Source organism: Cavia porcellus, unplaced genomic scaffold, assembly GCF_034190915.1.
Source record: "Cavia porcellus strain 051 isolate PalLab524CR breed Dunkin Hartley unplaced genomic scaffold, mCavPor4.1 scaffold_6, whole genome shotgun sequence".
In the NCBI taxonomy this organism is placed as follows: domain Eukaryota; kingdom Metazoa; phylum Chordata; class Mammalia; order Rodentia; family Caviidae; genus Cavia; species Cavia porcellus.
Genome location: NW_026947489.1, coordinates 75,127,166 through 75,138,417, shown reverse-complemented (window position 1 = coordinate 75,138,417; position 11,252 = coordinate 75,127,166). Strand labels below are relative to the sequence as shown.

General features: G+C 42.0%; 2 protein-coding genes across 2 annotated transcripts; both read left to right on the top strand.

Moving 5' to 3' along the window:
* The first annotated feature begins 3,877 nt into the window (after positions 1 to 3,877).
* Positions 3,878 to 4,819, top strand: LOC134476322 (olfactory receptor 3A10). The gene has a single exon (XM_063249749.1). The coding sequence runs from the start codon at positions 3,878 to 3,880 to the stop codon at positions 4,817 to 4,819; it is 942 nt and encodes a 313-aa protein (XP_063105819.1).
* Positions 4,820 to 9,921: 5,102 nt separating this feature from the next.
* LOC100730915 (putative olfactory receptor 3A4) lies at positions 9,922 to 10,857 on the top strand. Its single transcript, XM_013152082.1, has one exon. It carries the CDS (start codon positions 9,922 to 9,924, stop codon positions 10,855 to 10,857), a length of 936 nt encoding a protein of 311 aa, XP_013007536.1.
* Positions 10,858 to 11,252: the final 395 nt, after the last annotated feature.

Here is an 11,252-nt window from a genome sequence, read left to right as displayed (position 1 = left end):
CTCATGCAGGATATTGCTGTGGGATCCAGGCCCTCAGGTGGGTCTTAGTATGTGGACAGATTTTGTGCATTTCTAGTATTTAACTCCTTCGGTGACTGTTATAAAATAATACTATAAAGTATGTGTCCTGTATTGTCTTGTTCTTTTTGCAATCCCTGACTATGACAAAGGTCAAATGTGGACTAGCACAGTGATTACAACTTCTGTGAGCTCCAGACACAGGAAAGTCCAAATTCACTCACCAGCTGTTCTCCATGAACCACCTACAACACCTCAAGAAAAAGATTTGGGCTGGGAACGGTACGAGAGCCCCATCCAGTACTGTGGAGACACTAGAATTTCTTCGTTTAAGTGAAACAAAATGTGTTCAACCCACGAGGGAAAAACTTTCTCTTCCTTTGGGTCCAAAGCAAATACCTGTGGCGCCTGGGGAAGAGGTGGTGGTAAACCCTCTATTGCTGGGAGAATGGCAGACTACTAACTAGCTCTAGGCAACAAAGGTGTGTTGCTCCTGGGGAGGCATTCAAACTCATTTCCCCTCAAGAGCTCACCCAAGATCCCCTGTCAATGGAAGTCAGGGTTTTCCTGCTAGTGAGGAAGCATCGGGGCAGAAGTATTAGGAATATTCTCTCTATGAAGTTACCCTGAAATATGCTGAAGGAAGAGAGATGACCAATTTTCCATATTTGCATCACAAACCTCACACTCAATAGAAAGCTCTTGCTGTTTATTACTGGGTGTGAGGTTTGTGTGTGGGACCTCAAATACTGTGGAATCCTGGCATCTTTCTCTTACTCTTTGCCCCCTGACATGAGTGAATTTGCTCTGCCACGTTCTCTGTTCCATATACATCAGGGATGGTGCTAACATAGTATAGATACCAAATGGGGATCTTTGAGCATATCTCCCACAAGAAAGAGGGATTGCTTTATAAGACAGGAATCTGCAAAAGATTTGCCAATTTAATTTACCCAATTATAAACAATCTGTGTACTGTCTTTTTCCACTCTTGACACTTTGACTCAGAAACCCATAAGGAAGGAAGTCACATGAGAGGCTGCTGTGGACCAAGGTGTGGAAAGGGGATTGACTGCAAGAGACCATGAGGCACATGCTGGGAACCACGAAAACATTCTCTAGAGATGCTGGATCCACCACTATATATTCTGTGAAAGACATGTAACTTTATAGTTAAACAAATTTTTAAGAATATACCTTGAAAATCTGAGAAAATAAATAAGAAAAAAATCATAATATCATATTAGCTGGAGCTCATCCTGAAAATCCAGTTGTGGACCCATTCTCCGGACTCTGCTAGCCACTGACGCTCAAGATCATATTTTTCCAGTATGCAATCTGGTGACTGCATCTCTTCTCATTGTAGACCTTAGGAGGCTGCAATATGTCTTAAATCCTATGCTTCCTAAAAATTGAAAAGAATAGGCAAATGAGAACCCCCTAAGGATTGAGATTGTTTGTCTGCCTCTTGCTTCTAGTGTAAGCCCTGGGGAAGTTTGGTCCTAATTGGCATCTTAAAGAGAGAAAATCATGAGAGATTCTCTTTACTGCTGTCTCACTCCCTTTGCAAATTTTCTGTCCTCAGGCTGTCTTGAATCAGGCTAGCAACCGCTCCTTTTCTGCAGGGTGCAGCAGAAAGGTAAGCACCCCACATACCTCCTCACCCTTCATTTTTCCTACCTTCCTTCCTCCTAGAGAAACGCTATTGAAGGTCCTTCAGGATCGCTAAGGAATTTTCCTTGTCCACAGGAAAACAGAAGAGTAAATGATGCTGGATTCGAGAAGTAGTACTGAAATATCATGACGAGGTTTACCATTTGAGCTATGAGAAAGAACAGAAGAGAAAATTCATACATATTTATATACATGTATGGTCATGTTTATGGCAAGAACCCTGAGACACAGCAGGGTTTGGCCAAAAAAGAAGTTTTCTATTCAAAACAAACACTGACACACGGACCTTAAACAAGTTAATATTTTGACCTTCACTTTTATGTATCTGACAACAGTTTTTATACAAATGTACAGATTAGAAGTGTTGCATCCAGTGAGAAAAGCTGCATAGCGTATTCGGAGTCATCTGTGCATTTTATCTTGATTAATTTTAATGGCTCTTACTTGACCAAGGCAAGCTACTCTGTAATGCTTCAGGTTTCTGTCTCCCTCTCCATAAGAACATTCAGAAATCATTCCAGCTATTACTTGTTTACGATGCCACAGGAAGAGAGGCTCAATTCATTGATAAGCTACAGAGGAGAACTTCCTTGAGGAGACGTCAGGGTAATATAGGAATGAGTTTATGACATAGATTATTGATGTGTACAAGATCCTGCTATGGATGGGAAAAAGGACCAGCTCAATCACGGAGAGTGAGAGGCCCAGGATGTGCAAGGATCACAGGAAAAAAGGACTCAAAGGTCCCTTCCAGAACTTTGTTCCCCAGTCAAGGCGGAAGGATCACTGCCTTCTTTAAAAAAAAATATTTCAAGTGATAGAAATAACATTACTCCCTTCATTACACATAATACTCATTATAAAGCTGGATAATTACAGATATCCAGGGAATAGGGAGTTAAACTATGGCTTTAGACTTGATAGTCTGAATTTGAGACTTAAGTCTGTGAAGAGTTTGTTGATCTCAACTTGGCAGGCACCTTTAGGAATTATTGTGACATTAAGAAAGTCACCTAAAGTTCTCTGGGTATGGGGTTCTCTGGAACCTGCATGCCCATGTTCTAGTGATTGTGTCCCCAAAATTCACACACACACAAGAATCAGGGTTTCCCAAAACATTTCCTGGCAACACCATCGTCCTTGTAGTTCAGTTCAGTGACCTTGACACCATCCTTGAACTGTCTGTTTTGCTAATACCTATTATCCAGTCTTGTATTTCAATCAATAAAATACACTAGAACTCTGACATTAAACAAGTAATTACTGAGTAAAGACATAAATGGGTGGGATGTTAACTTCCCTGAACAGTTGTAGGAATACGAAACCTAAACTCTTAGAAACAGCATTATTCTCTTTATTACACAAAATGTTATCATAAATCTCAATAATGACACAAGTTCAAGCATATAGCTTTAAGGATTGCAGTCTTTAATACTGTGGGCCTAGAGTTAAATAATTCTGGGTTTAAGATACAACAGATTTTAAATCTTGTTGACTTCAAGGTCTTTTTTAACCTTTCTAAATCTAGGTGTCTTGATTGCACAGACATAATTGCAGTGTATGAGACATAAATGAAAAAAAATTGAACATAATGTAATAACTAGAGTAGACACTTGCATTTAAAAATAACTTCATGTCTTTAATTTTTAGCTTCTGTGTGTTTTTGTGCTTTGGTTTGCATCCTGCTCCCCTCCTCATTCAATATCTTTAATATCTGTTTGGATTTCATGAGATCTGCCCTCCTTCTTTTCTCCTTTATAATGCTGCTCTTTGAGTGGTGTCTTTCTAGGACTTTACGTGTTCATGTTATTCATACAGTGACAGCCACTATTCAATCTCTGAATAGTCACAGTAAGCATATAATAGTTGGTGAAAGACTGAAGTCCTATACCACGTTTGTAATTAGCTGCTATTTTGGATTCCTGGAAATTTTCCTTCTGCCTTACCCCCTCCCTGGTATTCCCTGGATCTCTTCCTTAACCAGTAACTAAACAGTTAGCATCTGGCCCTCTTGCAGCCTTCAAGAGTCTGAACAAACTCACTGGTATCTCCTCTGATTGGCAGGTGTCCCAACCATGTCATCTCGGGATCCAACACACAGATTTCAGTATGTACCTACCATGTATCACTCTCTCTCTTTTGCAGCCTTGTGTCTTCCCCTCTCCACCGTGCCCAGCTCTGACCTATGGAAGCAGGCACCAGCAGCAACAGGACAGCTGTCACCGAGTTCACCCTCCTTGGCCTGACAGAGAGTGTTGGTCTGCAATCTATTCTGTTTGTTTTGTTTTTCTGTGCCTATGTAGTCACCGTAGGGGGCAACTTGAGCATCATCGCTGCCATCGTTGTGGAGCACAAACTCCACACCCCCATGTACTACTTCCTGGGGATCCTGTCTCTGCTGGACATTGGGTGCATCACGGTCACTGTTCCTCCAATGCTGGTGTGTCTCCTGGCCCACCAGTGTAGAGTTCCCTACACTTCCTGCCTGTCACAGCTCTTCTTTTTCCACCTCTTGGCTGGTGTAGACTGTCACCTCTTGACAGCCATGGCCTATGACCGCTATCTGGCCATCTGCCAGCCCCTCACCTATAACACCCGCATGAGCCGTGAGGTCCAGGGTGCCCTGGTGGGCACCTGCTGCACCGCCTCCTTCCTCAATGCTCTGACTCACACAGTAGCTGTGTCTGTGCTAGACTTCTGCGGCCCAAATGTGATCAACAACTTCTACTGTGACCTCCCACCTCTGTTCCAGCTCTCGTGCTCCAGTATCCACCTCAATGGGCAACTGCTGTTTGTGGGGGCCACTTTCATGGGAGTTTTCCCTATAATCCTCATCTCAGTGTCTTACGCCCACGTCGCTGCTGCAGTACTGCGGATCCGCTCTGCTGAGGGGAGGAAAAAGGCCTTCTCCACATGTGGCTCCCACCTCACTGTGGTTTGCTTTTTTTATGGAACGGGCTTCTTCAGTTACATGCGCCTGGGCTCAGTCTCAGCCTCAGATAAGGACAAAGGGATTGCAGTCTTTAATACTGTTCTCAATCCCATGCTGAACCCCATCATCTACAGTCTCCGGAACCCCGATGTACAGGGCGCCCTGAAGAGGGTGCTGACAGGGAGGAAGGGCTGACAGAGAAGTATCAAAGTGTGCATCGCTCCAGAGAACCCCCTGAAATTCTCAAGATGAAAGCTTAGGTGTCGACCTAAGTAAAGTCATGGGTGTGACTTAAGTCTGAGAACAAAGAAGCTATCATGGGTCAGAGTATGGTATAACTTGGGTCAAAGATAAATATTAAAGCTGACATAAAATAGTATCTCAGATGCTGATAGATAACATATTCAAGGCAAATGAGAGCCAAGAAACAGGAGAGGCACTGTTTTTTCTTTAACGATTCCCAATTGATATATTTAAAATGTTGATGAAACTAGAAGTGTAGCTTTCCTTAAAATAAAATATATTTGTAATAATATATGGGGTCTGATTGTAGTAATATATGGGGTCTGATTGATTAAATATTGCACTTTTAGACATTAATTTTGGAGCGTGAAGTTAAAAAAGAGTTTGATATTCTCTAGAAGCAAGATATTGATATGCACCAGTGTCTTGTCAGCACCTTCTTTGGGGCAAATCACAGTACTCTGTCTCCCAACCAGTGTCTGATTCCCAGCTAACACCCCTTTCTGATCATCACTGTTTTGCATCTGACCTTTGCCAGGTATGGGATGCCCTCTTCTTTCTTACCTCATCTCTCAATCTTTATTTCTAAACCACTGCCTCTCTCTGGTGACTCATGTATCCAATTACTTAGAGTCACTGATCATAACTTTCTCAGAAAGACTGTGGATCACCTAGTAAGACACTTCCAAAGGGCCAGGAATATAGCTCAGTGGTACACTGCCTGCCTCACATGCTTAAGGTTGGGAGTTTGACTACTGGTAAAAAAAAAAAAAAAAAAAAAAAGCACTACCACAGTGATTTCTGTGTCAAATGCAGCTTACCTCTGCTCTCATTGTGTAGACCATAAATTCCTTAAAGACAGGGTGCATATCCTACAAGACACCACCAGATAACAAGCAGGGTGCTGATTATATAATGGTTATCCAAATAATCTCTTGTACACGAGCAAGACCTACAAAACAATTTGTCATCTGCCTATGATATAAGTGAAACTACTGATGTTTTCAAAATATCCTATAAGGCTCAATATTATGATGGCATAAAAACATAGAGAATAATATTTAAAAAGAGAAACTTTGGAAAGATGTACTAACACATATAAATTTAAAAGAGAAGCTTATGTACACCTGGGATGGGGAAAGGAGAAAAGGATGGAGGGAAAAGATTATCTGTATACAGATGTACATGTGTATATGTGTATGTGCACATATACATGATAGACAGCTCTACTACTAACTTCTGTAAGCTCATCACAAAGAGCAGTTTTTGCTTTCACTGTTTAACCCTTTCTTATGCCTAAATCTTGCAACCTGAACGACTACTTCCAAGATAACACTACGCAAAATATTAACTAGTACTAATTTCTTACTATAGTTTTAAAATTCTGTATCATTGATACCTTCTTTGTGTTGTTTTTAAAATAAAAAAGAATAAGAAAATCAGAAAGAGCAACTCTGTTCTAATTCAGTGCAAGCAGACTGTGTTACACACCACAGAAAAACCTCTCTTGGTCTTCTGATTAAACTGCAACATCATTACTTCTCAAATAGGCAACAATGCCTGAAGTGTGTATCAAAGGAGTGTTTCCTGTTTGCAAATGATTATAAGGAGAGTATTTAACAGGTAAGAGATGGCACAGAGCACCAGAGCACAACATCCTATAACATTTCAAGACCGGGAGCTCCTTACACAGAGTAATAATAGTAATAATAATGACAGATTGTAAATATGAGAAAGTGTTTGTTTTTGCTTATTCTTGTCCTAAAGAAAATATTTTTAACTCTTCTGTGTCAATGTAAGTAATTATGTTTCATAATTTTAAGAAAGAGCATATGTTGTATCTAAAAGAAGAAGGTTTTGTATCATATGAAACTGTGTGCACTTTAGTTTTACTAATGAGACAGACCCTGAGGGAGGGAGACCTGGAGCGTGACTTTCTCACTGTAGTGACCCTCACTTCGTCAATGACTCTCTTTGTGAATGGGGCTGACGAGGGCCAAGGGCCAAGGGCCATGGTCAGTGGAGAAGGACTTTCCGTTTGTACTCCATTTACGCTAGTATGCTTGATGTTTTTCCCTGAGTGCTCTAAGTTTTTAAAACAAATACACAGCTTGTAAAAAGTGCTAGTAATGAATGTCTGAGGTGCATTAAACTGACTACACTACAGTGTTTTCTCTTCAGCCTTCAAAAATCTGCTGTCATTGTCACCCTTGCAAAATCTAATGTGTTGGCCTATCCATCCAATACAAGGCTGCTCTACCCAGTGGTTCAGGATCCAGGTGCTTGTGAGACCTGAAGCAGTCATCTTCTCCACTGTCTTGAGTTAAGAACCCAATCAAACTACCCATAGCACTAAGTCTATACCCCTAGAGGAACTTTTCACCTTTTCTTGATGATTCTATGTGGAATACGTGTGTGTGTGTTTGTGTGTGTGTGTGTGTGTGTGTGTGTGTGTGTGTGTGTGTGTGTGTGTACACGCATGCACATGCTGGGGCTGTGTATGCACATTTTGAAAAAAAGAAAAATTGATGCATTCTGTTTTGGGTTTTTGGCAGGTCTTGTGGGATATTCAGGTGGAAATATCAATGGCATATTAAATATTACCACTTCAGAGCTTAGTGTGTGAGGTGGAGATAAAAACTAGAATTGCCAGCATTCAGTGTCTACAGATTGCTGTGGCTCTGCAGAGGAAGGGAATGTTGTCTATTCCCAGAAGTGGGATGGGTAGTTTCCTGGATCTGAGACTACAGTTGGTCTTCAAGGAAGACATTTCCTGGATTAACAATGCATGGCAAATAGAGACCTTCTGGGTAGCAAATCTGGTCTTTGTATGCTGGGGGAAGAAGGTGCTTTGAGGGGTTCTGTGTGGGCTCTGTCACCTAAAGGTCCTGTCTGATGGAGAGCTGTCAGACCAAGAAATCTCAACTCATTTTAATTTTCAGCCAACTCCTTCGTGGAGCTTGACAGACTTAAATCTGTGGGGAACCTTTACTAATAAAGTAGGAAGTGTTAGACAACTTCCTTAATTCTTAAAGCCACCATTTGGAGTTACTTACAGTATGATTGTCCTGGTCAAGAAGATGCTCCCAACTTTTGTGTGGCTTTGTGGTGTTCGAGACAAGAGGGCAGAAAATGTTTGCTGTTAGGCCTCTACAGAGTCTGGATTCTGCAGTGAGAGAAGAGGAAAAGGCGAGCCATTGTTTGAGACTAGAGGAGTTTGAGTATGGCAAAGAGACCTATAATGTAAAAGTGATCTGTGTTACATGGTGGTGGAGGGCACTGCTGCAGGAATGAAACAGGAGCAGACCAGATCCAGGATGCATACACACTAGTGCTGCAAGAAATGCTGGAGAGTTAAAAGTCACTGCTTATTTCCTCTCCTTTATTCCTCTTAAGCGTGGGATTAGACTAAACTCCAAACCTCAAACCCCAAGACTCAATTCTTTTCCATGTACTGAGACATAATGTGAAATGCTTTGGATTAATTTGAACTCTATGAAATGCTGGCAACAATAACAATGGCTCCTGAATGCTTAAAATACATTTGTTAAAATAAAAGAACAATTGGTGCCATATTTATCTATGGAGATTACACTCTAAAACGTTTTAAGAAATTTCAAAATATTTCAACAGTACTAAGCATCATTATGTGTTTGACTAAAACAAAAATTTAGCTTGTTATAGTTCCCCTTGGAGGGCATTCATTGTTGAGGCCTCCAAGGTATAAAAACAGGGAGTAGAAAAATCCCCAAAATATATAAAATCACGCCAGTCACACTGTCTGTGTCTGTGGCTGGCATTCATACAGTCTTGCCTATGTGGGGCCAGTGGGTGAATGTGATTGATCCTCTGCTTAACAGGAGCCAGTTCCCTTACCTGGGTGAGTGTCACTCCCAAAATCCTAGCTGTAAACTCACATCTTGGTCGGCACCCACTTATTCCTCCTTTGGGGAGAGATTTTCTCTCCCACCCTGAACACTGCAGTGACACTGAGGCACTGAGAAGTGTGAGAGTGGAGGGAGGGAGAAGAGAGTGAAGAATAAGTTTTCAAGCCCCAATGAAAGGGGCTTGGCTGGGGTAAAGTAGTTCAATTAAAGGGTGGTCAGATTAAAGATGATTAGGTTAACAAAGAGGTCAGCTTTGGAAATATTGCATTTGAAGTAATAGTAAGAGAACTGTCCATGCAAGAAAGGCTAGTGCTTGTAGAGTTGTTGACCAGTTCTCTACCCAGGGCATTGTTCATCCAGAAATGCCTTTCTCATTCAAAGCTTTTGTCCTTGGGGACCTCCAATTTTATTCTGTTTTGTCCTTCTGAGATAGGTTATTTGCCAGTGATTTAGTCTTAATCATTCAGCCAGACACTACTGTGGATCACTGTTTATTTTATTAGAATGAATACACTGGGTTAAGGATACTTTTCAGGCCCCCACTGTGTACACTAGGTATTGTAATTAATGTAAAGATCATTTTAAGGGAATTGAAGTACACACGTTATGTGAATACATTGTGTCATGTAAAGCACAGAATGTGAAATTCCATAGAATACAATATAGAGGAATTTTGGAACCAGCTCTTTAAAGATAACAACAGATGACTGCGTGATGATACATGTGTGACTCCTTATGGGGACCAAGGTGGGTACAAAAATATCCCACTCTTCTCCTGAAGAACTTTTTCATCCTCTGCAATGCTGGATACCCAGATGATTGCCAATACAAAGACTGGTAATTCCCTTCCTGAAACTTGGTTTCAGAAAATCGTCTTCTCCTCTAACCTTCAAATGTCCCATGTATTCTCCAATTAAGAATTTTGCATCAGTTCTCCTACCTGTTCAGAATATCTCCAATGCGGTATTCTTATTCATTAGAGTCAGATTCATCAAACTTATCCTGTTACACCTTAATATTTATCTTTCTTACCCTTAATGTGTAGGTGCCTAACCTCCTGGCCTCTCCTGATGGTGCTGGACTTGCCAGTTATTATCAGGATCCCATTCACTTTTGGCCACAGGCAGCACTTTGCACATCACTCGGTCTGCTGCTTGTGCTACAGCGATGGAACTGAGAGACCCAGCAAATGATTCACGTGTAATGCAGTTTGTCCTGCTGGGCCTCACAGATTCCCCAGCCCTACAGCCCATCCTCTTTGTCATCTTCCTTCTTGCTTATGGAGCTACTGTCGGGGGCAATTTCAGCATCCTTGCTGCCATCCTCACTGAGCCCAAACTCCACACCCCCATGTACTTCTTCCTGGGGAACCTGTCTCTGCTGGATGTTGGGTGCATCACTGTCACAGTTCCTGCTCTGTTGAGGCAATTCCTGTGCAAGGATAGGAGCATCCCCTATAGAGCCTGCCTGTCACAGCTCTTCTTCTTCCACCTGCTGGCTGGGGCAGACTGCTTCCTGCTGACTGTCATGGCCTATGACCGCTACCTAGCCATCTGCCAGCCCCTTACCTACAGCACCCGCATGAGCTGGAGGATCCAGAAAGCCTCAGTGGTCTTCTCATGTGTCTTTTCCCTCAGCAACGCAATTACACATAGTGCTGCTTTGTCTGGCCTGAAATTTTGTGGCTCCAATGTGATCAATCACTTCTACTGTGACCTCCCTCAGCTCTTCCAGCTCTCCTGTTCCAGTACACAGCTAAATGAACAGTTGCTTTATGTAGCAGCAGTCTTTGTGGGTGTGTTCCCATTTGTCCTCATCATACTGTCCTATGCCCATGTGGTGGCTGCAGTCCTGAGAATCCGCTCTGCTGAGGGCAGGAAGAAGGCCTTCTCCACATGTGGCTCCCACCTCACTGTGGTGAGCATCTTCTATGGGACAGGCATCTTTAACTACACGAGGCTGAGCTCAGTGGACGCTTCAGAAAAGGACAAGGGCATTGGCATCTTCAACACTGTCATCAGCCCCATGCTGAACCCACTTATCTACAGCCTGAGGAACCCTGATGTACAAGGCGCCTTGAAGAAGATCCTCATAGGGAAGTAGTCTGTGAGATTTCTGTCCTCTGACCTTACAGATTCAATGCCTCCATATTGCTTCCAAGAATTACTGTGACCAGTATCAGAAGAGTTTTGTTTGTTGCTGTAGGGTCAGGAACTGACTTAGAAACAAAAGTATGAAAAAATATGATACTCATTCCTTGCACTGTGATTACAATTTGCAGTTTCCTGTTCTGTTAACTCCTCAATCCTCATAACTATGAAGTAGAAGACTTGAAAATTATATTTGAGGAAAACTAAGTCTTTTTTGTTTTGTTTTTGTCTGTTTGTTTTTGATACAGGGTCTCTATGCAGTTCAGGATGACCTGGAGTTCAGTTTGTACTCCAGGCTGGTCTCGAACTCACATCAATCCTCCTGCGTCAGCCTCTCATGTGCTGGGA

What these genes read in the sequence shown, in the direction of transcription:
- LOC134476322 (XM_063249749.1), top strand. Translation starts at nt 3,878, where the DNA reads ATGGAAGCAGGCACCAGCAGCAACAGGACAGCTGTCACCGAGTTCACC.
- LOC100730915 (XM_013152082.1), top strand. Translation starts at nt 9,922, where the DNA reads ATGGAACTGAGAGACCCAGCAAATGATTCACGTGTAATGCAGTTTGTC.